Source organism: Ziziphus jujuba, chromosome 4 (genome assembly GCF_031755915.1).
Source record: "Ziziphus jujuba cultivar Dongzao chromosome 4, ASM3175591v1".
In the NCBI taxonomy this organism is placed as follows: Eukaryota; Viridiplantae; Streptophyta; class Magnoliopsida; order Rosales; family Rhamnaceae; genus Ziziphus; species Ziziphus jujuba.
The window spans coordinates 11,045,198-11,072,054 of NC_083382.1; the positions used below are offsets into that span (position 1 = coordinate 11,045,198).

At 33.2% G+C, this 26,857-nt stretch overlaps 3 protein-coding genes across 5 annotated transcripts; 1 reads left to right on the forward strand and 2 right to left on the reverse strand.

Annotated features, from left to right (window-relative positions):
• Positions 1-1,554: 1,554 nt before the first annotated feature.
• LOC107416820 (acetyl-CoA acetyltransferase 2) lies at positions 1,555-9,049 on the reverse strand. Of its 3 annotated transcripts, XM_060816124.1 has the most exons (16): positions 8,911-9,049; positions 7,761-7,826; positions 7,368-7,466; positions 7,082-7,255; positions 6,862-6,967; positions 6,644-6,782; positions 6,462-6,539; positions 6,315-6,380; positions 5,913-5,998; positions 5,511-5,610; positions 5,252-5,362; positions 5,133-5,174; positions 4,678-4,764; positions 3,897-4,539; positions 2,820-3,792; positions 1,555-1,757 (listed from the first exon to the last, which is right to left on the reverse strand). In XM_060816124.1, exons 2-14 carry the CDS (start codon positions 7,804-7,806, stop codon positions 4,450-4,452), a joined length of 1,224 nt encoding a protein of 407 aa, XP_060672107.1. In that variant the 5' UTR covers positions 7,807-7,826; positions 8,911-9,049; the 3' UTR covers positions 1,555-1,757; positions 2,820-3,792; positions 3,897-4,449. The 3 variants fall into 3 exon arrangements, with proteins under 3 accessions (XP_060672107.1, XP_060672106.1, XP_015880842.1); XM_060816123.1 differs by having other exon boundaries at positions 1,555-1,752; positions 2,820-4,539; XM_016025356.4 differs by having other exon boundaries at positions 2,820-4,539.
• A 6,258-nt stretch (positions 9,050-15,307) lies between these two features.
• LOC107416819 (pentatricopeptide repeat-containing protein At5g61990, mitochondrial) lies at positions 15,308-19,670 on the forward strand. Its single transcript, XM_048472231.2, has 2 exons — positions 15,308-18,774; positions 18,877-19,670. The coding sequence occupies exon 1, from the start codon at positions 15,454-15,456 to the stop codon at positions 18,532-18,534; it is 3,081 nt and encodes a 1,026-aa protein (XP_048328188.2). The 5' UTR covers positions 15,308-15,453; the 3' UTR covers positions 18,535-18,774; positions 18,877-19,670.
• Positions 19,671-20,004: 334 nt separating this feature from the next.
• On the reverse strand, positions 20,005-26,686 carry LOC107416795 (protein ACTIVITY OF BC1 COMPLEX KINASE 7, chloroplastic). Its single transcript, XM_016025328.4, has 19 exons — positions 26,539-26,686; positions 26,368-26,447; positions 24,899-25,501; positions 24,602-24,745; positions 24,295-24,420; positions 23,962-24,049; positions 23,669-23,762; positions 23,167-23,260; positions 22,923-22,977; positions 22,695-22,786; positions 22,347-22,517; positions 22,124-22,180; positions 21,953-22,036; positions 21,599-21,683; positions 21,165-21,226; positions 20,992-21,066; positions 20,730-20,834; positions 20,356-20,497; positions 20,005-20,239 (listed from the first exon to the last, which is right to left on the reverse strand). Exons 3-19 carry the CDS (start codon positions 25,484-25,486, stop codon positions 20,166-20,168), a joined length of 2,136 nt encoding a protein of 711 aa, XP_015880814.3. The 5' UTR covers positions 25,487-25,501; positions 26,368-26,447; positions 26,539-26,686; the 3' UTR covers positions 20,005-20,165.
• Positions 26,687-26,857: the final 171 nt, after the last annotated feature.

The window sequence follows — 26,857 nt, forward strand, 5'->3', positions numbered from 1 at the left end:
AAGTCCACGATACCACAAAAGCTTAAAAAAACACAACAAATTGATTCCAGCCAAGACCAATCATAGCTTTTGAATACAGCTCCAGTCTTCTGGAATATATAATGGCACAGAGAATAGATACAAAACACTTTAATCTATCATATGGTGGGTGCTTCCTCATGTTTCTGCACGCAAGCAGCAAAACCATTTCTTCTGCAAAATAAAGGCAATTTAAGCATCAGAGAAACTTATCTGCAAACCATTGCCTGTCAATTGTGGCAGTACCATTACCATCGACACAACTTTGCCAAAATGTTCATCCATGAATCTCTGTACTTTTAACAGAAAAATAACGTTCTGGAAACTAGAAATGCAATGTGGTTCGGCATATCATTAACAGTCATAACAAGAATGGACGAAACAATATCCTTTTTACCCACATATAATGGGCTGAAAACTAGAAAACCATTTAACTTGTTAGTGTTATTTCTTATTAGCACATACCATTATCATCAACAACTACCATAAGGAATGATTAGCCACAAGCATCAACTATCACCATTTTCCATTTTAAAGGGAGGCATGTTAGTGGAACATTTATTTATCAAGATAATACAAGTGCTGCTCCAAAATGAGCATCAGGATGGAAAGGTCACACATTGTGAAAAACAGAAAATAAAAACAATAAAATTGTGAAAGAGGTAGTGCAAAGCACAAACAGGTAATCGAAGATTAAAATATGGTTCAGTAATTTCGATTGAAATTGTCAAAGCATATTTTAACGGTGCCATATTAAAAGCTGAGCAAACAGGATGACCGAAAAAGATGCTGAAACACTATTAAAAAGGGTAGCCAAGAATTCAATGGAATGGTTTCCAAGACTTTCTTTCAAGCAAAAGGATGTGTACAGAAAGCAGGATTCTTTATTTTCTCTAGTCAATTCAAGGCCAAACTGCAAAAGCTAGCCAAGAATTTGATGGCATGGTTTCCAGAAGATGATCATGGAGAAAGAGGATTTTTGTAGCTAAAAAGAGTATTTAGATTTCTTTTAGTCAATTTGAGGCCAATAACAATTCAAGGTCAGATTACAAAATTGACTTGTATGCCTATTATGCTTAAATATAGGAGACTGAAACACCAAGAATTCAAGAAAACAAAACGTATGCTATAGAGTGTAGTGTAATTCAAAGAATTTGAATATAAGGAAACGATGCTCTCTTTGGGGGAAAAATACTCTCACGTACTCATGAAATACTTAAATAATTTGAGGAACATTAAACTTAAACTTGCATATAAATTCAAGTTAGCGAACAGCTGGGTACTAGTTTAAAGTTCTGCTTCAAATATGACACATACAAATGATTAAGAATAAATCCAAAAGTACTACGATTAAAAACATAAAGATTTATAGACATCCTTTTTCTTTTCTTTTTTTCTTTTTTTTTTTTTTTTTTTTTGGTCAACTTAAATAATACCTCCCAGCTTTTCAGGCATTAGAGGCAGAGATTGCAGAATTTTTTTAGCAAAGTAGGGTTGGAAGGAAAGAAAACAAAGGAACAAATAGTAGAGACTTACAGATGCAGGTTTTCCAAGGACTGCCTCATGCTTGAACGTGGAGTCCTCCTTTGTTGGTGAATCAGGTTTTCCACCAGTCTTTTTCTCATTCCTAGCCTTGTTAAAGATAACTGTGAAACCCTCAGCTGATGCTGGGTCATTGACATCCCATTCACCAAACTTGGGCAGTGGTATACCTTTTTCCTATAGAAGATAAAACTTCACTTAAGGATGCAGTCAAAAGCACATGCAAACAATTAGTAATGAAATCTTCTTACATGCCCAATTCATCGCAAAGCTGTATTTCAAAATAGAGGCAAAACAAAATAGCAAGAAGATCGTTGCATCTACATAGAGTTGTTTTTTACAAGTTTGATAGGATGCAAAATAGATAGGATAAGATTGACTCACGCGGAAACAATGGAGAAATAGAAAGGGCATATTACTACAAATGAAAAAGAGACATTTTATCTTATATTGGTTATACTTCCTCTATCTTTCTCCTCCTTTCCCATTGTATTGCAAGATTTGGTTTTAGCAATCTCCCAAAAGAAAAATAATAAAATAAAAACCTCATTTATCTCATCTCTGTCATTGAGCAGTTTAAATCTAGTGAGCTGGTGATTAGAAAACAATAACTGAAATATCACAGAAATATTAATTCTCAACATCAATAGAGAACATCTGCGTAGACATTCATCCTCAATGTGATAGACCCATCTTCGTTATTTATACCAAAATCACTTGTATACGTAAATATGCTTCATAAGCAAAATTATATTTTCATATGAATATGAAATGGGTTAAGAAGAAACTCCGTAAAAAAAGCATCATTCATCAAAACCATAACACAAGACGAAATGCCCAATTTGGGATCTCTCATCTACTTTCTCTCTCACACAGAGAACCAAGTGAAACCCACAAAACTAGATATGCTTCATAAGCTAAAAAATTTGAACTTTCTTAAAAAGAAGCTATAAAAAAAAAATAATAATAATAATAACAAAATAAAGAAGAAGGATGTACACGATCCGAATGGAAGAGCAAAGCAGCAGAAAAAGAAAGCAAAGAAATTTTGAAAGGCGGAACCAAACACGAAAAAGAAAAATCAACCACCAGCAAAAAAAAATAAAAAATAAAACAAAAATTCCATTTCATGAAACCGGGAAATGAAATCTCAGATCAAACACAGAATCAGAAACATATAAACATACATAGACATATAGATACATAAAACAAGAAGAATATGGTAAAGCGTATATAACGTGTGGGATTGGGTACCGTACCGCCATGGGTTTCGCTTTGGGGTTTCTGAGGAACTACTATGAGCCGCCTCCTAATTCTTTTTCCTGTTGCCTATGGATAATTCTCTCTATTCTCAGAAGAAGAAGAACATAGAGAGTGAGAAAGAGAGCGGGGGAAGAGAGAGAGAGAGAGAGAGAAGTGGGCCAATGGGCCGGAGAATGTATGCCCGCGATGATTAAAGAGTGGGGGCCCACAATTTAAAATTAAAATTAAAAAAGGAAAAAAATTAAAAAAAACCACTTTAACGGTGCTTGCTATTTCCAGCGATGCACCAACCCTTTTAGCTAAATTCTTCCCCAATTTGAAGTTGGGTTCACACTCTTTGGTTGGTGACTCATTGGTTAGAGAGAGAGAGAGAGAACAAATGGAAGGGATTCAGTGAGGTCAGCTCCATCTTAATATATTACTCCATTTCACTTTTTCTGTGTGCTTTGCTAATGTATAGGTGTTTGTTTAACTGCATTAAATTTACCCATTTCAAATGTTTATCAGTGTGAGTTAATAGCAGTTATGAAAAAAAAAAAAAAAAAAAACCTATCTGATTTAAAACCATCCGATTCCATTTTTAATATGGTGCTTGTATTTTTTTATTTCTCCTTCAAATTGGAGTTGAAATGTCTAATGAATTTTAATTAATATTTATTATCAAAAAATTTTAGTTAATATTAACTCGTATTTATAGTAAACGAACAATAAATAATTAGGATTAAGAATCCAAAAAGCAACCCAAATTTTATGTTTATGGTTTCTTATCAATTTCATAAGATTCACATATTACCAGGATCATATGATTATTATGAAATGATGGTCATGATTTAAAGTCTTTAAACATTAGGAATGCCATGTGTGCGGTCTACTTGTTGGGCCCTCTATTTTCCATTTGCAAACCAAATTAGCTTTAAATTTGTGCCGCGGTTATTTGCTGTATACAGTATGTGCTGCTCTTGCTTTGCTCTCCGTTTTCCGCATAGAAGAAAATTAAAGGTGTCAGATTCACCAACATGGCAGCTTATTGGAAGATAAACTGGAAGTGTAATAAAACAGAAATATTTTAGTACCATGGGGAATATGATGCGGTAGTTTCTTGGTTCCCTTGTGGTTATTTAACTTTTTGCTATTCTTAAAAAGACAAAAAGAAAAAGTAAAGCAATGATGAAATTGATAAATAGAAAAACAGAGCCAGAAAGTGAGAAGGAAATAATATCTATGAAATGTAGTTGTTATCATACAAATCTAGTTAAATCTGCAACAGATCCGAAATCCTTTTAACTTTTTGGTCACTATTCAACTTTTTTCTTTATATTTTTTATATTTTTTTGGTTATTAAATTTAACAAGCAGAGAGAGAGAGAGAGAGAGAAACATGATGAAAAAGGTTGGTAATATATTTCAAATCGAAGCTAAATACACTATTATATTTATTGGGAAAGAGTGGGGAAAAAAGAAATAGAGATAAAGTTGCACAATAGGGAATTTTTGAGGGGTGATAGAAAATTCTTCTTTCCTTGAAAAGGTCTTGCATTTTGCCCCAGGTATCCACTTGAACTTTAGATGATTCAAACGCTCTCTTCCTTCATATTACCAGCAAGAGATTCGAAATATGGAAAAAGGCTTAAAGTAGCTCTACGACGAGGGCGGATGCACCACCTCCACCATTGCAAACCCCACCAACACCATACTTCCCGTTCTTCTGCTTCAGTACCTACATTACCATTTTACTTCTAGTAAGCATTTGAAAGAGAATATTCCTCTATAAAAATAATTTATATCCTAAACTAGATTCAAAAGGGGGGAAGAGAGAGAGACTAGAAAACAAAAAAGGTAACTAGTAGAGTCCTACCCCCAAAAGGGTGACCAAGATACGTGCTCCACTGCAACCAAGAGGATGTCCCAAGGATACGGCCCCTCCATGGACATTAACTTTTTCCTGCAGAAAAGAAAAACAATGAAGTAGTTGAGCAACAAGAACAGAACTGAATACACACTCTAATAAAAGCTAAGTAGAAGGAAAAGAATAATTTGTCAAATGCAAGGCAGTTATCTTAAGGATAATATATATGCATGCAGCTTTGCCAACTTGGATATGGATCCGAGTGCCACACAGAAAGAAGCATGCTAGCGTACCCACATGCACATATGCATGCATAAATACATCAAATATATTCATACACAACAAAAGCACAAAACATACACATATTAAGACACACACACATACACACATATATTTATTTATGCATGTATACATAGATAGATAGATGGATAGATAGACAGAAGGCTGGAGTAATGAGAGCTTACTGAGTTAAGTCCGAGCAATTTCTGATTTGAAAGAGCCACAACCTGCACAGAAATGTACAACATAAGAATTGTCTTCGCACATAGAGAAGAAAATTCACCTGATTGGTATAGAAACTTACAGCAAAGGCTTCGTTAATTTCATAGAAATCAACTTGTGAAGCCTCCAAGCCAGCATTTGAAATAGCTTTTGGAATTGCTAGGGCCGGAGCTGTAGTGAACAATTCTGGTGCCTGTGCAGTTGAACTTATGTGAGCATCATTTGGTATTAAGAGTCAAAAATTTTAACTAAAATTGTGAATAACGTTAAAAGTAAAATCAAAATTTTCCACTTCCAACATCAGCTTTGGCTTTCAGATCTACATATATTTTATGAAATACCTGAGCAGCATCAGCATATCCGCTGATCTTTGCGATCACATGTAGTCCCAGCTTTATTGCCTTTTCTCCACTCACCAGGACTAATGCAGCAGCACCATCACTATCAAACATAGCAATTTTATTTTTAAGGTTAGGATAATACCATGGTAAGACTTGATCGACCAATTTCAATAATGAATATCACTTGCATATTTCCATGGATGAGTAACATAAGCAATGCCACAGAAAGTGTTGGAGATATTCAGATAGCCAAGGAACAATAGAAAGTAGAATGTGAGCAATTACTGGGAGGACACCCAATATGAAATTTCTTGTAACGAACATGTGGCATTGCAACAAAGTCCAAGTTTCGTATAAATAACAAAATAAAAAATGTCAAAATCAAAGAATAAAATGATAAACCTTATGCTAGAAGCATTTCCAGCTGTGACAGAACCTCCACTCTCCTTGAAACTTGGCCGGAGCTTCCGCAATTTGGCAGGATCAAACTGTATCACAGAACCAAGAGTTTACCAAATGGATTTCACATAATCTTCCGAGTATGAATAAATTATAACTCACACAAATATTTTATGGACATAATTTTGTAAATCACTTCAACTTATGCTTCAAAAGCAGAATAAACTAAAGACTTTTGAAAAGCTGAAAAAGGATATGTCTAATTTAAGTACAGAAAATTTTCACACTGGAAACTAACTTCACGTTATCACAAAGCAACTTCAACAGATTGTGCTATGAAAACACTATATAAATCAATTCATGGTTATGCCTATGATGCAAATTTTTTTTTTTTTTTTTTTTCACCTTTCCTAAACCTTCATCCTTGTCAACAATAGTTGAAGGTCTTCCCCTTCCTCCAGAAACCTCAACCTGCATAGTATCAGAACATTGGATTAGATATAAAACTAAATGCCACAAGTGTATTGGTTAACTTATAGAAAGGATTCTTACCGGAACAATTTCCCATGCAAATAAACCACTGTCTTGGGCAGCAATACCCCGCTCAAAGCTCTGAATGGCAAAGTCATCCTGTAGGGATCAAAGATATAGATGAAATTATTTAATGGTATGAAATTATTTAATGGTACATTTGGTAAAACTTTTTGAAATATACAAGTGAATTTTATCCACACCTGCTCCTCCCTTGTTATTGAATGGTTATCTGCACATATTTCGGCACAAACTCCCATGCCAGCATCATTATAGACATCCCACAGACCATCTTTCAACATTCCATCAACGAGAGTGTCATGTCCAAGTCGAGATCCCTTCCTGCATTTTAGCATCAAGAGTCAAGCAAATCTCAACTTGAATAAAGTTAAAAGAACCTTGATAAGAAGGATTTATTAACCTTGCTTCTGCGAGATACTTTGGTGCATTAGACATGCTTTCCATCCCACCAGCCACAACAACATCATTAATACCCAACTGAATGCTCTGTGCTGCAAGCATTGTTGCTGTAATGACCAGACAGAACACATGTTAGTATATTATAATACTATTTTCCTTCAAAAAAGGAACATTTCAAAAGAGAAAAAAAGAGTATAAAGTGGCGATGGTTAGTGCACCACCTTTCATCCCCGAAGCACAAACTTTGTTAACAGTGGTACAGACCACTGAATTAGGTATTCCTGCACCTAGTGCAGCTTGTCTAGCAGGAGCCTGCCCTAAATTTGCACTGAGAACATTGCCAAAGAAAACTTCCTCCACAAGTGACGAATCAATATTAGCCCTTTTAAGAGCAGCTACAACACAACATAAAAGAATATGTTAATTAAGATGGATAAACTATATCATAAAGAGGAAAAGAATAAAAAGGATCACTCCGTTGAGGAAATAGGATACAAGATACTTTACCTTCAATAGCTATAGACCCAAGCTTGGTGGCAGGTATGGATGACAGACTACCAAGAAACCCACCCATTGGTGTACGTGCAACACCAACAATACAAACATCTGCAGAAATAATCAAATAAAGATTAAATGGCTAGCTTTTGAAGCTTAAAAGGATTACTCTAGTTTCAAAGATTCAAGCATAGTTCAAATTTCATGGGCGACCAAAAGAGAAAGCCAGATGTCAACAAGTAAAAAGACCAAAATCGATATGACACAAGCACAAAAACACCAGTTGCTTGGTTTGGGAACAACTTTAATACAACCACTATGGTTTATATGCTATGAAGCACCTATACTATTAATATGAAGAATCCATGACTGTAAAGAGATACAAAAACAGAGCAAAAATGTAACCTCTAGGCTTTATTGAATCCGAAGATGCAGTTGCAGCTGGAGCCATGGTTAGATGGAAACGGAAATCTGCAAAAAAACATTTATAATGGCATTTATTCAATAAAACCAAAATGAAAAAGTTAAAAGTTAACATGCTTAACCTCTGACAATTCAGCAAAAGTTTTACATCTAAAATTAACCAACAAAATTAATATAAAAAAAAAATTTAAAAAAAAAAAAAAAAACCACTTCTTTTAAACTTCATAGGAAAAACAAAAGGGACCAGGAAGCATCTAAGCCACTGTTTCTCAAAGTTGCTAAGGACTTTATGTTAGCGAACAAAATATTGAATTTCTTATCTGCTCCAACCCTTTTTTTCGCATCAATTTTTCAAATGCCCCCTAAATACCAAACAGTCCCCATCAGAAAGCCGATTTCCATAAGAAAGCAACAAAGTAACTCGCTATGAATGCATATGTCCTATCTCCCATATAACCGATTCGCGCAAGGAAAGGCTAGACACTGTTTTCCTATTTCGAGCTATGTATCCATTCCCATAGTAAATCTAACACCATAAAACCAAATAACAGGTGATAGAGAAAGTTGTACTTGCTCGCCGAGCAGTAAACAAATCGAATATTAGTCAAAAGTGCTATATAAGCACCGTCACGGTGATTCATTTCGCAGCTAAAATTAGCAGAACTAAAGAAATAAACAAACGTAAATGTTCTTGTTTCTCATTGATTCAACCTGAGGAAACAGCAAACCTCAACGCACCTAAAAACAAACCAATCATATAACATGTTTTGAGCAAAGTTTTAAATTCTGATAAACAGTGTACTGCCTTGTTTTCTCAGAAACCAAATAAATCATAGCTAGATCTACAAATTTTTCAAAAATTAGCCATACATCAAAAGAATCAAACAATTTCACATTTTCTTTAGCCGTTAATTAGTAACAGATCCATATGTAAGTTGCAATTTTGCAGCGACTCAAAATAAGCGCAAAAACGTCGAGAGAAATGGCGGTTTCCGCCAACCAAAAAAAAAAGGATGAGAAAGTGAAGGAAAATCGGAGAGAAAATTAGAGAAAAAAAAGCTGAAATAGAAGAAATCGGAGGGACGGACATAACAAAAAAAAAAAAAAAAAGGAGAAGAATTTCGAATTTTACCTGTAGTAGTGTGCTGTGAAGTTGGTAATGGAGGATCACACACAGACACAAGGTACTACGAAACTGGTCAGCTACGAATAGAATCGCATAAGACTCAATTTATATAAAGGAAAAGAGCTTTGAGTTGAGCACGACGCACGAGGTGGGTGGTTGGTAGTTTTGTGATTTTACTCTATTACCCTCTACCTTCCACTTGATTCTCTCTTCTCTCCCGCCTTATTTTATTTTGTTTAAGCAAACCACTTTTTCTTCTTCTTTTTTTTTTTTTTTTTTTTTTAGCTTTAACTATTATTTCTAAATTGATATATTTATTTAGTATGCAACCAACCAAAAAAAGTCAAAAAAGAAATTAAAAAATGGGGTATTTTTTAGTTATGCATGCTGTTTAAAAGTGATTTTCTTATTTTTGAAATTTATTTAACCAGCATTTTAGATAGTTAATTTTGAAATAAGCAAAACATAAACTAGTTTTTTTTTTTCTTTCTTAAAATAACAAACAAAAAGAAAAACATAACATAGAGGAAAAGTAGTCAAAATTCTGAATAGATTGTGATGGAAATTTGTTATTTACTATGGTGGGTAAGGATTTTAATGGTCAACCAAGGACAGCGGCACAACTTGTGGGAAGCGAGCTCAATGATGCATACACGTGTTATATTCACTGCACATGATTTACTATTCCTCCTTTCACCTACCCAACCACACCTATTAAAATATAATATAGACAGTATTATAAATTTATTTTCAGTCCAACTTATACTACTATTACCATTATTTTGGATTCGATACATTAAAACAAAATAAAAAAAATTATTATAAATGATTAAAAAAATTATAAAAAATTTGACCAAAGTGGTATAGAAATAATATATATCATAAATTTCTAGTAAATTTATGTCAATTGTAAATTTTGTAGAGTTTACATGTATTTTCAAAATTATTTTAACAATGCATATGATTGTTCAATTATTTATTATATATGATAATTAGAACTGATATGTAATGATATAATATATTAGTTATATGTAATATATATATTTATTTTGTGTAACAAGAATTGGAAAGCATCATCCGCAAGCTTATCATGTGGACTGTACTGTGGTTAATAATATATAATAAACTTGCATATTTGAAATTGTTGCTATGATAAAACGATAGATATTAGTATGATAAATTGTTTAATTATTTATTTTAATATTGTATTATAGATTTTGTTACCGATTTTGCCCTTATATCTTACTATATATTATCCTAAATACTTGTCATTAAAATAGATATTAAAAAAATATGTAGGATGGGTACAGTTTGCAGCATAACTTTTTCATCAACATGAAGGGGGAATATATTAATATACTTCACTTCCCTTAACAAATACAATATATAGCATATTTTCTTCAAGTTGGATAAAAATTTCCTATGTCTGTATCATAAGAAGTTTATATATATATATATATATATATATGAAAATTCTATGGTCAAGACGATCCGTATGAGAACCGCAGTATTAGTAATGGTTTTTCATAGTATTAATGACGGTTTTTTAGAAAATCATGACCAATACTATGAAAAACCGTTACCAATACTGTGGTCTGCATAAGGATCGTCCGCACCATAGATGGACTGTATAGATATATATATATATAGCTTTGTTTATTTCTCTGCCGAAAAAAGAATAAAAAAACTTTGTTTTCTTTTTCTTTTAAATTTTTCTATTGGTATGAATTTTGAGCGGAAATATGATATATTTCTTATGATCAATAGGAAATAGTTTTAAAAATTATGTGATTTCTGATTAATATTAGCTGTGAGTATTCAGTTTTCTTACATAAATTTAAATGTTTACGTATAAAGGCGTATAATTACAATCTCATTGATTTTATCGAAGGCAATAAACGAGGAAGCCGTAGGCATCAATCATATCATAGCGCTCATATTTGCAAATTATATAATATGATCGGAATATTTATTTAATCAACTTATCAAATGAAAATATATTTTAGTTTTTAGTGTACGTCGTATAAAAAGCATCCAATTAAAGAAGATGGAAAATTACTAAATTAGTACTCAAAATTATTTTTCAATTCATTTTGATTTTAATATATATTTTTTTTGGTAAATTCAAGATTGTCCAGCCGAGCCAAAGCCAAAGCGACGAAGGAAGGAATAAATATAAGCTTTATATCTTGGTCAAATCAAGTAACTAAAAACTAATGGTCAAATCAAGTAATCAAAAACTAATGGTCAAATCAAGTAATCAAAAACTAAGCAAAGGCACTGAAAAACAATAGTTTAAATATATAATTAACACCAAGAAATCATGTCGCTAGCACATCACATAAGAAATTATGTTCCAGTAGTTTTGCGTCCGTATAATGAATTTGAATTTTACACCTTCAATCATTTTTTTTTTAAAGAAAAAACATAAGAAATTAGTAAGAAGAAGAATAAGATATGCTTTTCCATTTTTATTTTATTTTTTATTGCATTAAATAATCTTTGGAAATTTTAGTGATCCATGACATGCAAGTTGCAGATGAAGTTTATCAGTCAATATTTGTCATCTATGGTTTTCCAATATAATTTATGGGAGCCTTTCTTGACTTCAATTGTCCATTTCTCAAATTTCCAAGTGGGGCCCCGTCTGATTTGTTGTTTTTAATATATATATATATATATATTTTTTTTTTTTTGGTGATCAGTAGTTTAGTTATTTATTAGTAAATATAAGATTTGTAAAATTATATCTTTTTTTAATGATGTTGAGGGTTTTTCGTTCAATGAATCTAAGACCTTATCTTAAAAAAAAAAAAAAAAAAAAAAATTGCTTAAAAACCATTTACCATCGTTCTGTATATCTTTGTCTGAATTCCAGCACCATGCACCAATTATATACACAACAATTTTTTAAATCCTATTTCACCAAAAAAAAATTAATAAATAATTTTAAAGGTTAACCATATTTTTCGACACTCTAGTTTGTTTACAATTTCAATTGAGTGCTTCAACTTTCAATTTTTACAATTGAATGCTTCGATTTTCATTTTAGTTTCAATTTAGGTCTTTATTTTCATTATTTCAACTGAAATCCTTAATTTAAGTTTTATTTCAATTTGAATATTGTACATTTAACCTTTATTATATGGAATTTTATTTAGTTTTTAATATTTCAAGTTAAATAATATTTTTGGATTTATAATAAAACATCTTTTTGCAGGAAAATTTTCATTATATTCTACTTACGATGAAAGAAAGAAAAAAATAAACTTTGAGAAATTTAATTGAAAATTGGGTTTAAATTGAAACCAAAATTGGAATGGAAGCACTCAATTGAAAATTTTGAAATATCAGGCATTCAATTAAAAATGAGGACAAAATAGAGGATTTAGAATATAGTTAACTCTAATTTAAATCTTATCTCTTGATGATGATGATTACAATAATAACAACAAGAGAAGAAGAAGTGATAGCTTTCTTTTTTATTAGATATCAAATATGACTTTCTACCTAGAAAAAACAAAAAAAAAAAAAAAAAAAAAAGCTACCAAATATGACTAAAGAGTGTTAAATATCATAAGGAATAAGACCCTTCAAACTTTTCTTCCACAAGAGACTTTACCAAAATGTCAACGTATTAAAAAAGAACACATACATGTTTTTTGTGTCAATTCAAACAAACTTTTGCATGTCTACTAAGAAACTATTAAAAACACTCTTTAGATTCACTATGAATTTCAATAAGACAGTAAGATTATATAAATAACAACGAAAATAACAAAAATAAAACAAATATTTAAATAATCCATGCACTGCACATGGTATTCTTATCAATTGGGAATTGTTAGGATTGTTTAAAGATCCAAAAAAAAAATATTACACTCCACAAGCAAACTGTCTGAATTCAGTATTCACGGATCTCTATAAGTCAAATTAAATATCTTCTGCAAACCAAATGCCCAAGTGGGGTTCTGAACATTGACAACGAAATTAAAAAAAAAAAAAAAAATCAAACATAAAATAAAAGATGTATAATATTCTAAACCAGCCAAACCTACCATAATTGTAGCAAAAAAATAAATAAAATAAATGAGAAAATGATTGATATTTCCAAGTCCAAGGCTTGGACTGCAGCCAATTCAGAGTGGTAGGTGGTTCCATAATACATTAAAATAATTAGAAATGAGTTTTTGGGGGTCAAAAAATGCAGTAAATTAATTTTCAAGGGTCAATAAGTAATTTGGAGAACGCCACAGGGCACCAGCTCTCAACGTAATAGGCATTCTTAAATACATCATGGACGGTGGTCTTAATACACTACATCTGTCACTTCTGTATTCTGATTGCGTATCGAAAATCTTCTCTGCCAATGGATGTGCTTTTTGGAGTTTTCAACTTTTTATATTAAACCGTTTTGATACTAAATTTATTTTTGTAATTAATTGATATATTTAATACATTTTAATTATCATAAATTGATATTAATAAATTATTGAAATAAATAAACTGTATACAACATAAAAAAAAAGACAAAAAAACAAAAAAAAAAAATTTATTATCAAACAAAACCTTTACTACCTTTTTCTAAATTCAACTACATGCACCCGATATGTTTGATTTAGATTTATTTTCCAACATTTTTTTAACATATTGAACTTATAATACACAAAATATTTGTGTGGAAAACTGATTCCATAGTAGTTTGGACTTTGGAGTTCCCCAAAAATAATATATTATAATAGTTTAGAGAACTTTGCACTGTTTCGATTCATTTGTCGGACCCATGGCTCGATTTATTATGCGTTTGTATGAATGGGAAAAAATTTACCCAAAAAAAAAAAAAACTATAATAGGAAAATTTTAAAAATTTGATCTATTTTAGCTGTAAGATTTTGTTAATTTAGTTAATATATATCTTTCTTGGTACACTCTAATAAATTTCATGTCCACAAATTAGTGATTGGTACAGTGCAAGGAAGTTTAATTTTGCATGTTAGTATTATATCTTATCGTTTCTATCTTCTGTTTACAAGTTTTATTATCTATTATCAAAGAAAAAAAAAGAATTGTTTTTTTTTTTATATTACACATTCTAATGGTTTAAAGTCTTAATTGATATAGTTTTTAAAATACTATTTTTAACTTTTTCAATTTCAAAAGAGCTTTTCTGAAAATATTTAGCCTTTATTTGGTATAATTTATTTTTTTATAAAAAAAATTATTGATTGCAGAACTTTTTCTTTAAAAAAAAATGGATGTTTGGCTATTCATTAAATAAATATTTATTGAAAATTTTTTTTAAAACCAAAATGGAGAACTCAAAATTTTAAATTTCTCTAAAAAATACGTTGCTTTAGATAAAAATTTTAAAATTACATTAAATTGATTGTTTAAGCATATTCTAAACTGACAACTAAATATTTATTAATTTTTTAATAAAAAAATCTTTTTATATAAACTCTATTAAAAAATATTTTACAGCTTAAAAATATTTTTACATAAATTATACTAAATAAATATTTTAAACAATTTTCTAAAATGCATGAACTTTTCTAAAAACTTCCAATCAAAGTTAATAAAATGTGGGTTATCTAAATAAAATGCATCAAGCTCTACATGCATGTGGAAAGCCACAAACTCTAAAAGCGCGAGGTATTTCATCATCACGGGCTTTGAAAGTGATCCATTTAGACGTAACAGCAAGTACGAAAATGTTGGGTTTGGATTACATATAAGCTGCTGCATTTATCATAGGCTTCACACGATGGCCCAAATAACTAAAGCCCAGTTATTGGTATGATGGTGCATGAGGATGAATAAAACCATTTTTTTTTTTTTAAAAGAGAATAAAAACCTCCTTAAAAATGTGATATTTTGGGATTTTGAATAATGCTGCACAAATTACCATTTTTGCTTATCAAATTTTTGATATTATTTGATATTAAACCATACAAATGACAAATTAATATAACATAAAAATATAAAAAATCAATAAAATAAAATAAAATAATATCAAATCATTTGATATTCAATTATTTTATAAATAAATTTGATGGCTCTAATTTGGGATTGTGTTTTAAAAATCATTGTAATAGGTCAGAGATACTATATCTTCTATTTTTCTTTTTCTTTTTCCATTTGTTTTTCATCTTTAATAATACTTTATTATTTTTGAAGAAGTGTAATTATTTACATTAATATATATGTATATATATATATATTATAAAAAAGAATCCTTTGATTTCTTAAAAAAATAACTTCTTTTTCTCAATGAATTAATATCCTGTCAAACTGGGTGAACAATTTAATAAACAGCAATAACAAAGGGATAATTCCTAGCAAAATAAATAAATAATTGGCTATGCCACACCAAAAAAAAAAAAAAAATAATAATAATAATAAAAAATTCTAATTCAACAGCGAGAGAGAGAGAGAGAGAGAGAGAGTCACTGAGTCAGTGTATAGGCTTCCTTCTTTGTCTATGCTTCAAATTCAAAGTTAGGGTGTGTTTGAGTTAGCACAGCGTGCGCTCTCATCGACAACGAAAAGATGTGGAAACTCGTAGGCAGAGATTCCCATTTGCTAAAGCTCAGACCCCAAAATGCTATTTCCATTCCCACAACTCTCTCTCTCACTTCCATGTGTGGTTTCTGCACATTGCGAACCCAGGATTCAGTACAAGAAATCACCAACATTCTCAGACACAGCAACTGGAAATTCCTGCTGGATTCGTCCTCCGATGTGCTCGAGACGCTCAACCCAGATGTGATCCGCTCCGTCATCCGCCATAACCGTGACGCTGATGCCAAGCGCCTCCTCAGCTTCTTCCTTTGGTCCGAAGACAAAATTGGTACTTCACGGGATTTGGATGCTTTTTCGCTTCTTGCCGTTTCGCTTTGCAATTCCAAGTTTTATGGTCCTGGCTCTGATATTATATGTCGTATGATTAGCATTTATAAATCTCCGTTTGATATTTTGGGTTCCATTGGTAGGTGTTATAGGGAGTTTGATGGGTCTAATTCTTTGGTTTTTGAGATGTTGATTGATAGTTATAGGAAAATGGGTTTGTTGGTTGAAGCCATCGATGTGTTTTTGGGTCTGAAAGATTTTGAATTTGTGCCCACTTTATTGTTCTGTAATTTATTGCTGAGGGACTTGTTGAAGACTAATAGGATGGAATTGTTCTGGAAGGTTTTTGATAGAATGTCTGAGATGGAGATGAACTTTGATGTTTATACTTACTCTAATTTAATCAATGCACATTTGAAGACCGGGAATGTTGATGAAGCGCAAAGGGTCCTCTTGGAAATGGGTGAAAAGAATTGCCATCCAAATGTGGTTACTTACAATCTGGTTATTAATGGTTTGTGTAGAGCAAGGCGTGTTGATGAGGCAGTCGAGATAAAAAGGTCAATGATTGAGGAGGGTTTGGTCCCTGACAATTATACTTATGCGACTCTTGTTAATGGGTATTGTATGGAAAAGAGATTGACTGATGCAGAATTGGTATTTTCGGAAATGATTGATGCTGGGATGAAGCCTGATGTAGTTGCCTACAGTTCTTTGATTGACGGGCTTATAAAACAAGGAAATCTAGATGAGGCTTTTAGAATTAAGAATAAAATGATGAATCATGGTATAGAGATAGGTCTGATAGTACATAACACGCTTCTTACTGGGGTTTGTAAGGCTGGTAAGATGGGGAAGGCCAGAGAAATCATCAGTGAGATGATTCGGATGGGCACCGAACCTGATTCAAGAACTTATAACATATTGATTGAGGGATATTGTAGGGACCGAGATATGGTTAGCGCTTTTGAAATGCTTGATGAGATGAAGAAGAGATGTTTGCCACCCACTATCTTTACTTACAGTCCGATAATCAATGGGCTATGTCTTTCCAGAAATATTGGTCAGGCCAATGCTGCTTTTGGGGAAGTGGTAATGCAGGGACTAAAGCCAAATGCTGTTATCTACACTAATCTTATTTTAGCTCATGCAAAGGAAGGTAAACTTGAAGAAGCAAGAAGGATTTTTGATAGGATGAGCAAACAAGGGATTTTACCAGATGTGTTTTGCTACAACTCTCTAATAATTGGTCTCTGCAAAGGCCATAAGATGGAAGCCGCAAGGGCCTACTTGGATGACATGTTGGAGATAGGATTAAAGCCAAATGCATATACTTTTGGAGCTTTTGTGCATGGACATAGTAAAGCAGGGGAGATGCAGATGGCTGACAGGTATTTCAATGAGATGCTAGCTTATGGTTTGGTGCCTAATGATATTATTTACACTGACTTGATTTATGGTCACTGCAAAGAAGGCAACTTAACAGAAGCCTTCTCAGCATTTAGATGTATGCTTTCACGTGGTATTCTTCCAGATATTCAGACTTATAGTGTTCTTATCAATGGGCTCTCAAGGAATGGGAAAATGCAAGAAGCTCTAGGGATCTTCTTTGAACTTTGTGAGAACAGCTTGCTTCCTGATGTTTTTACTTACAATGCTCTCATCAGTGGGTTCTGTAAACAAGGTGATACAGAGAAGGCTATCCAGTTTTATGACGAGATGTGCATAAAGGGCATAACTCCTAATATTGTGACTTACAATATTTTAATTGATGGGCTCTGCAAGGCAGGTGATGTTGACAAAGCTAAGAACTTGTTTCATGGAATCGTAGAAAATGGTTTGACCCCCAACAGTGTGACATATGCTACAATGATAGATGGTTCTTGCAAATCAGGAGATCTAGCTGAGGCATTCCAATTATTGGATGAGATGCTATTGAAGGGTGTCCCACCAGATAGTTTTGTCTACAATGCCCTTCTTGATGGGTGTTGCAAAGTAGGAAAATTGGAGAAAGCTCAGGAACTACTTGAAGATATGTTGCAGAATGGCTTTGCCTCAAGAATGTCTTTCAACACATTGATTGATGGGCTCTGCAAAAATAAAAAGCTGCAAGAAGCTAAGCGCCTGTTGGAAGAAATGTTAGAAAGGCAGATCTTGCCAGACCATGTAACCTACACAACACTAATTAATCAGAGTTGCAAGGCTCGAAATATGGAGGAAGCCAAACAGCTCTTTTTGGAGATGCAGGCAAGAAATGTTACTCCAACCACCATAACTTATACATCACTTCTGCAGGGTTACAACATAACAGGAAATTTATCTGAAGTTTTTGCTTTGTTTGAAGAGATGCTGGCTAAGGGGATTGAACCTGATAAAGTTACCTATTCTGTGATTATTGATGCTCTCTGTAAAGAAGAGAACATAATGGAAGCACTGAAGTTGAGGGATGAGATGTTGAAAAAGGGTATTCCACTGAACTTAGGCACTTATGAAAGTCTAATACAAGCCCTATGTGATAAAGAAGAATTTTTAGAAGCATTGAAGTTGCTTAATGAAATGGGATATGGTGGGTTCAAACCAAGTCTTGCTACATGTAGCATCATAGCTTCTGGGTTCCAAAGAGCCGGGAATATGGATAAAGCTGCAGAGGTTTTGGAGCGTGTGATGTGGTTTGGATGGGTTTCAGACTCCACTAGCCTCTCTGACTTAATTGATGGAAACCAAAAGGATGCAAATTCTGAAAATTCTGACAATCTTGTTTGCACTGCTGAAAGACTCTGATAATGTCACTTGTGTTGCCGGAAGCACTTTCCTAATTAGCAGTGCCCATGAACGTTGCTTCTCTGTTTTTCTGCTTCATGACTGTGGTCCATGTTCTTTGGACAAATAATTGCCCCAAGGATAAATGAATATACAGGTGTTTACCCTTCACTGCTATATTCCTGGTGATTGTTGCTTCCAGTATTCTGCACTGTTGACCGTTGATGTTTCCAGCCGAGTGGCAATTCTAAGGCTTGTAAGGTAACAAAACTTGATGTTAACGTATATATTTAGTGATGCACCTAGGTTGAAATCGTGCTTTGTAGTATTTGGTTGATTTTGAGCTATTATATTTGTTTGCAGATTTGTATCAACTGCATAATTCAGGAGATATCTCTTTGAAAAAAGGGAAATTCTCCCTGTCTAATGTCCATTATGTGCCCCACTAAAGCTCTTGAAATTTCAACCTACACCAGCTATCCTGTTAGTTTTATTGTGGACTGCCAGTGGAGAATCTCAACAGTCAACTCAGGGAAGTCAATTTCAAAATACCTGGATTGAATGCTTAACAACACATTTACATTTGTTTGAGCATGTTAGAGCTGAATGCAGTCGCAAGCTTTGTGAGGGTAACTGTCAGATAATCATATGCCTCAAATTGCATATTTGGCAATTGTTGGTAACCCTTTCACCCCTCCAACTTCCATCGCTTTCAAGGCACATTTTCTGTGTGTTTGGTACAAGGATGGGCAATGAAGAATGAAGAGTTGATCCTTGATTGGTGTAGAAGCGTGGTGGAAGGTCCCGTGGCCATGCAAAAACTTTCCTTCCAAAATTGGAATGATTGGACCCTTTCTCCGATCATAAAGCCCCCTGATCCCTTCCTTTGTCTTTCATCCCCCCTGAACAGAATAAGTAAGGCCCCGTTCTTTCTAATTCAAAAATGAAAATAGAGGCGAAGCGCCCAAGTGGCGAAGGCCCCAAAGCAAAGTAATATATAGATGTAGTTTGTATTTCATTCTTTTATTCTGCCATTTTATATCAAAAACCATAAGCCTTGCATGCTCTGTATCCTTTCTGTAGTCATTGTACGTACTAGATTACTCTTGAATTATTGCTTAAATTTCAATTTGATTCTTCAGCGTTTACAAGTAATACATCTAGAACTAGGTCTTTTTGTCTAACGAGCAATTTCTATTATCAATCTGTTAAAGAAAAAAGAGAAAGGAACTGACGAAAAAGGAGAGAGAAAAAATAAGAACTAGTCAAATAAGTGGATGGTTTGTAGTGTCGATGTGGGTCAATATACATAGTGATGTGAAAATGCCATCTTCCTACTCTTGCACTGAAAAGCAATTTCCCACTAAAAAATTGGTTATGAAGCCATGCTCAACTCAAATCATTTATTTTCCCACAAAAAAAATTGGTTATGAAGCCATTCTCAATTCAATCATTTATTTGTTGGATAAAAGATTATGGGTATATCTGCTATGAATCTATAAGTAAAACATTATATTTGTTGGATAAAAGATTATGGGTATATCTGCAATGGATCTATAAGTCAAATATTATACTATATTGTTGGATAAAATTACATTTTTGAAATGGAATAAAAATAAATTTTTTTTTTTATACACTTGAATATTGGAAGATCATATCATCTTCTCAAATTTATCAAGTTTCTTCACCCTCTGCATAGACCTACCAAACAATGCCAAAAAGACTCCTGCACAATCGCACAAAAACATAAAAACATACACAAACCTAGTTCAACTTCATAGAAAACCAGAAAAGAAATCTTTTATGCCCAGGTCTTAGAAGGTTAAAAGTCTAAAAGGTCACCTGCACCAATGAATGATCCATTAGCAATAACTTGACTGCCTTGGCTGCTTAAAGTGACCCCCAGGTTTAGCAGGGTTCCTCCAAGAACAGTATACAGTGTTGCCATCTGAAGTATGTTTGCTTTCCGAGCTGCTCTTTCCGACTGTCAAAAGCAGGTTTTTCCATTTCATTTATTATTTTGTGTACTGTTTATTACTATGATAACAGCAAGACTAAATATAATATTCGAGTCCTTGACAATGATATTTTAACATTCTTTTTCTTTTTGTTATCCCAAGCTATCCCCTAAGACACCTCTAGAATTTTATTTACTTCTTTATTTATTAGTAAATAACAGCACAGGATCTGAAAAGTGATAAAGGATTGAACAATACCTCAAGAACTCGGACCCGGAGTTTCAGATCTCCTGACTCAAGTTGCTTTACAAACTCTTCTATTCGCTGGACTCTGTATGGCATGGATATGGTAGAGGTTCTGGCCTGAAAACCACATTAGTTAAGCTTTTAAATACCAGTATTATGGACCTAATTAGCATTGTAAAATATTAATGATTTGCATCACTTCATAAGAGTTAGCATTCGACATGTAACCAGAGCAATGAACTGAAGCCAACGAATTTCAAGTAAGATGTAGTACATCATCGGCTTGTTTCCTCAACTCTTGCACAAGTTGTGTCCCACTGCGTTGCGATTGTTTCATATCTAAAAGCTCCTGCATGTGGTGTTATTATTAGTGCTAGGCTTCATATGCCTTTATAGACAATGTTGAATCATAAGTTCATAGTTTTTATGTGGAAAAAATAATGGAACCTGAGCATAAGGAGCAGCAATCTTCACAAAGGAAAAGTCTGGATCAAGGATGTAACCTATGCCTGAAATTAATAATACAACCCAAAAAAAAAAGAAAAAAAAAAAAGAAAAGAAAAGTTAGATGAGAGAACAGGAAAATGGGTACTTGCAAAATTGTAGTAAGGACTAGCGAGAACATCTAGTCAAGTTTTGAACGTTGTGTCCTCATTCTCTGTGAATGAGGGAGAGCTCCACTATAAAAGGTTCAGGATCATTACAATTAACAAGCATGTTTAATATTTGCAAATCCCTACAAATTTACATACGATGTTAAGCATGTCATGGATCCTACTTAAAATCAACTGACCTCAAAATGATTAGTAGCATGATCTCAAAATTTGAAATGGAGTTATATATATATATATATATAGAGAGAGAGAGAGAGAGAGGAGAACCTTCCAAGGTTGAAAATGCCCTGATAACAAAAGTAAATGTCGATGGAAATCTAAATGGTTGGTCTTGTGATATTGCAAATAAATCCTGCAATCACAAAACCCACACTTGAAAACCTTTAGAATCATGTTAAGGTTGTTTAATCCCATCAAATCTGAGCAATCGTTTGTTTATTTGCTTTTGCCTTTTAAGTCCTTTTCATAAAAGCAAAATATACAAGCTCGATATCACCCTGGATCAGTGGATCCCATTGGATATATTCTTTTGCAGCATGTATTCATTGCCTAAGAACCAAAGCTTATAAGAATCTCATATGACGTTAATTGTGAAATACTAGTGCTGAAAATTCCACATACCTCCCCAATTGCAGATAAAGTTTGCTGTTGGTCTGGTGTTTGGCTCAACAAATTGTCCAAAAAAAACTGCACAGATCTCCTAACCTACAAGTAGAACATAAAACAACTTAGAAGATGGAAAAAAATGTAGACACATTCATATATACAGACTGCTTGTGGCATGATGCATACCGATGACATGTCACCTGTAGGCTGCAGTGCTTCAAGATCAATGAGACTTTTCATAACCTACAACGCAGCGTATGGAACAAGTTTCTTGTAATTGATATATACCAGAAAGTAAATGAACCTTTGTATCACTCTTTTTGTGGCATTGAGTCTATGTAATTTGGAAGCACAGTAGTAAAACTTGCACTAGAAAAAGTAGAACAGAACTTAAAGGTAGAAAGTATACCTTTCTTGCATCTTTCTCATAAACAGAATAGAAAAGATCAAGTAATCTCTCTCGGGTAAAAGATTTGATCTCCCCCATCATACCGAAATCATAGTAGATAAGCGCTTCATCCACATCAATAGCAAGATTTCCAGGATGAGGGTCAGCATGAAAGAAGCCTGTTTTTAATATCTGAGAAAACAGAACAATTCAGTGAATCAATCACTCAAATGTTAGCTAATTATTTCACCTTTCACATTGTAATCTTATAAGGGATTGATTGAAAAATTTATAAATTCTTCTAATTATAGTCATCAAATGCAAAGACACGAATAACTATTCACATGAATGAGAGGAAACAATCCTGACCTGAATCAAGTATGCTTCGATTGCATGTGAAGCAATTCTAGAGCGACTATAACCCCGGTCATTTAGCATTTCCACCCTATTTATCTTAATCCCTGCACATCCAAGCAAAGATAACATATTAGCTACCAACAAAAAATCAAACGAAAGAACTAATTAAAACTAGATAATACTTATTATGTACAACACGAGATCTTGAGTAAAACAAGCTCTTCAGTATAGGGTGAAAACCTGGTACATACTCCAAGGTCAGCACCTTTGTTGCAGTGTAATCCCAAAATACCAGCTACAGTGAGGAAAAAAACATGTTGTCAAAACAGAAGAGGAGCAGGACAATTCAAAAAGTAGAGTTCTAATACTCAAACAAGATCAAAATGATTAAGGTTCGCAATCATATATATATATATATATATATAAGCAGAATAACATTTTGGATTATTACATAAGTTATCAAATAACATAGGAAGAAACATACAGGAACTCGGACCCACTTTATATTCCGAAAATCTCGGCGAAATCTATCAGCATTTTTCCCTTCATTTATATAATCAATCTCTTGATACAAAATCCTGTTGAAAAAGTGCAATGAAAGTTAATCTACAGCCTTAATTCACATTATATAAGAGCGGAAACCTATCATAAATACTTGATTGGGAAATGTACAAATAAGTTTCTTGCATAAATACTTCAAATGAAACTTTGAATATATAATGCAAGCTTGTTATCAAGTAAACAAGAGGAAAAAGTGTTATCAAGTAAACATGAGGAAAAGGTTTTCTTTGCTTTTCAATATACCTTCACCAACAACAGGACTAAGTGTGCACGTTAAACATGCATATGAGGTCTCAGGCACAATAACCTAGGTCACCAGGAGCACATAATATATGCATTTTGTTATGTTCTTTATGTTATACATACATCCACAAGATATCTCTAAAAGAACAAAAAATAGAAACTAAGAGATGTTTGCTACATACGTGGCACATTCTTCATATATACCAATCCAGTCTCTGGTTGGACCACCAAGAGTTTCACTTCTCTGAAAGTATTCTGCAATTAGCTTCAAATTTCCTGTCCAAGGAGCAAGAAGAATTTGAAGAAATTAAAAAACTGCAATACTCCAGTACATAACCTCCAAGTTTGATGCAAAAATTTGAAAAAGATGCCATCATACACATAATTGCAACAGAAGTTCCATAGCTACAACATTTAAATTAAAAAGCAGCTACAATATTCCAGTGGTACAATCGATAGAAAATTCACTGCTTACGTAAATCAATGTCGAAAAGCTTCTTGAGTCCAGGTCTTTGGACTTTAACAACTACTTTCTCTCCATTATGCAGGATAGCCCTATGGACCTAAAGAAAGGAAAAAAAAAAAAAAATTTAAAAATAATTATCTAAACCATAAAGAAAAATAAGTGTATTTGGAGAATTGAATCTATAAAAAGAACAAATAACTCATAACTCCATAATTCACAGCTTATACTGGTGAAGGGGTGAGCAGTAAGGTTGCAAACTTTCTCCAACATGAAAAATCATTTTAAGAAGGTAGCTATATAGACAAATACGATAATAATAGCAAATAGGCATGAACAAAACACCTGACCAAGACTAGCAGCAGCTATTGGCTGGTCCTCAAATTCCTTGTACAGTACTTTGACAGGAGCTCCCAGTTCACTCTCAATGAAGCCTCTTGCTTTCTTTGGTGAGAAAGCTGGGACCCTATCCTGAATTAGATTATATAGGAAATTAAGAATCACCCATAATTAACAAGACAAGATCAGTCATCAAATTTATCTATCTTATTATCTAGCACATAATCACTGAATGCTTGGACTTCACATTAAAAATATCAGCAATTCAGAAGAAGGATCCTTAGCAGATTTACTAACAAAAATAAATTTATACCTGCAACTTGGCAAGCTCATCCACAAACTCGCGTGGAAATAGATCTGACCTTGTTGAAGATAACTGTCCAAGTTTGATAAAGGTTGGACCAAGCTGCAGCACTCTTTCTCGCAGCCATGCTGCAGTCTTTTGCCTTCTCTTTTTCTGAGAGAGAAGTAAGAACTAAAGTCAGAAGAAGGCAAACAAATCCACGAAACTAACAAACTGACTGTAGGTCTATAGTTTAACCATGAATAGAAGTTAACACACATAGCAACCAGAAGAGGATAACATCCATAAATTGGTCTTAAAACCAACCTGCTTATCTTCTGTAAAGCCTCCCACATAAGCCCATTTTGCATTATCCAATAGAACACGTATACGTAATGAGAGAACAAAGGACCAAACATCTATACTCCTCTGCAAGGAATTATAGTTTTCATTGGCCCAACTAAAGCCTTCATCTGAGGGCAAAACCTTCAACTCTTCCACTGGTGGAAGTGCTTTAGAGGTTTTATATTTTGGTGCCTTAACAAGTGCTGAGGTAGGTTTGCTTTTAACCAGGCTTGCTCCATTAACAACTGAACCATTTACTTTCTCTACTTTATTTGTCACATTATTCACTTTATCTACTTTATTTGTTGATGGTTTTTTTCTTTTCACAACCTCACTTGCTGGTACCATTTTTACAGCCCGTCCATTGACATCCAACCTCGATGATGATTCAGTCTGCCGCATTTCCACTTGAAACCTTGGAAACTGATTGGTAGGAGATGGATTACATGTTGGCCTCAAAGACTTTGAGAATTTATTAACTGAAATTGAGCTTGAGAAACTGAGACTGTCTTGAGTTATCAACTCCACATTATGGCAGCAGCAGCTGTATGAAGCCAGTACTGCTGCCATCTATGATGCAGATACCTAAATAATAAAATGATTGAAGAAATTGTAAAAACAAATAACACAATTTACAAGGGAAACATCTTAATTTAGGCTAGAAAGCTTGAGAAAGCCATTGAATGTTCTTCGGGCACAGAAACAGAAATACACCAATACACCACCAGAAAAGCTAGAGGAAAGGTTTAGATATCAAGGAGATTCGGAAACTTTAAAAGATTACAATTCCCAATAACAATGTTTAATCTTGTTATGCAATCAATTATACTCCTGAATCTTAAACATGCTAGATAACCATATCAACAAAAAGGCAACCATTTAATTTCCCATATATATAAAACTCACTAATGGTTGGGAGCCAACAACGTTGATATTGAACTTCGATTATATTGCTCATGCCAATAAGGAGTTTCGACCGAAACATACTCAGAGATATGTTTACAATGGTGAAGACATAATTGAACGCATATAAATGATAAAACATGAATGCATACGTTAACCAATTTAAATAATCTGACAAACTGCAATATTCAATCAAAACTACTCAAATTTTAGCAAAACAGCAAGAATCGAAAAGGGTAATGCCCAAATTTTTTTGCCGGTTACTAGAATTCATTGTAAGAAAAAAGCAAAGAAAATTAACAGACAAACGGAAAAAGGGAACCTTGAAATCTTAATCTTATTGTCCCCTTTCTTTCCCTTCTTCATAAAATGATACAAAAGGAAATTGAACACAAACCAGAGATTATCAGATAAATTCCTCCCATGTTTCCCATTTTCTTAAAAGCCAAACAACATAAAGCTTAAAAAAAAAAAGTTTCCAACTTCCTATAGTCTCATTTTATAACAAACCAACGGAACCCAGATAAAATCATAAAAAATATACTCACTGGGTCAGCAGGATTCAGGACCAAAACTCCAGCAGTAGTTAAAAACTGTATGATGTAAATAACTGAATCTGATGGAAATCCTGAAATGGATACATATAATTAATGAATAAAAAATATATATTTATGTTATAGAAAAAGAGAGAGATTTGAGGTGGCAAAATAGTCGAATACAGTTCAACAATGAAAGTTCAGCAAAGTCGTGCGCTGGTTTCCAATTCTATTAAGTCATTGCCTTTGTTAGAGCGAGTTGAAGAAGGCAGTGCTTGGGGGTAGTTAACGACAAATAAAAAAAAAAAAAAAAAAAAAAAAAAAAAAAAAAAAAAAACCGAAAATAGGATCTTCAGCTACCACCATTCAGTTTCTTTTACGTGTCTGTTGGCCTTCCATTTACTCCAACTATTTATTGGCGGCAATTGGTCCCCCTTTTTTTATTATATAATAATTATTTTTCGAAAATAGGTTGATATTTTTGCTAAGAATTCTTGCTTTT

Coding starts and splice junctions, on each gene's coding strand:
- LOC107416820 (XM_060816124.1), bottom strand. CDS start 7,806: ATGGCTCCAGCTGCAACTGCATCTTCGGATTCAATAAAGCCTAGAG. Junction 6,783..6,861: donor AAGTATCTCGCAGAAGCAAG/GTTAATAAATCC, acceptor GCTAAAATGCAG/GAAGGGATCTCGACTTGGAC. Junction 4,765..5,132: donor AATTGCTCGGACTTAACTCA/GTAAGCTCTCAT, acceptor TCTTTTCTGCAG/GAAAAAGTTAATGTCCATGG.
- LOC107416819 (XM_048472231.2), top strand. CDS start 15,454: ATGTGGAAACTCGTAGGCAGAGATTCCCATTTGCTAAAGCTCAGACCC.
- LOC107416795 (XM_016025328.4), bottom strand. CDS start 25,486: ATGGCAGCAGTACTGGCTTCATACAGCTGCTGCTGCCATAATGTGGAG. Junction 22,978..23,166: donor TAAAGTGGGTCCGAGTTCCT/GTATGTTTCTTC, acceptor TCCTCACTGTAG/CTGGTATTTTGGGATTACAC. Junction 22,518..22,694: donor TCGAAGCATACTTGATTCAG/GTCAGGATTGTT, acceptor CTGTTTTCTCAG/ATATTAAAAACAGGCTTCTT.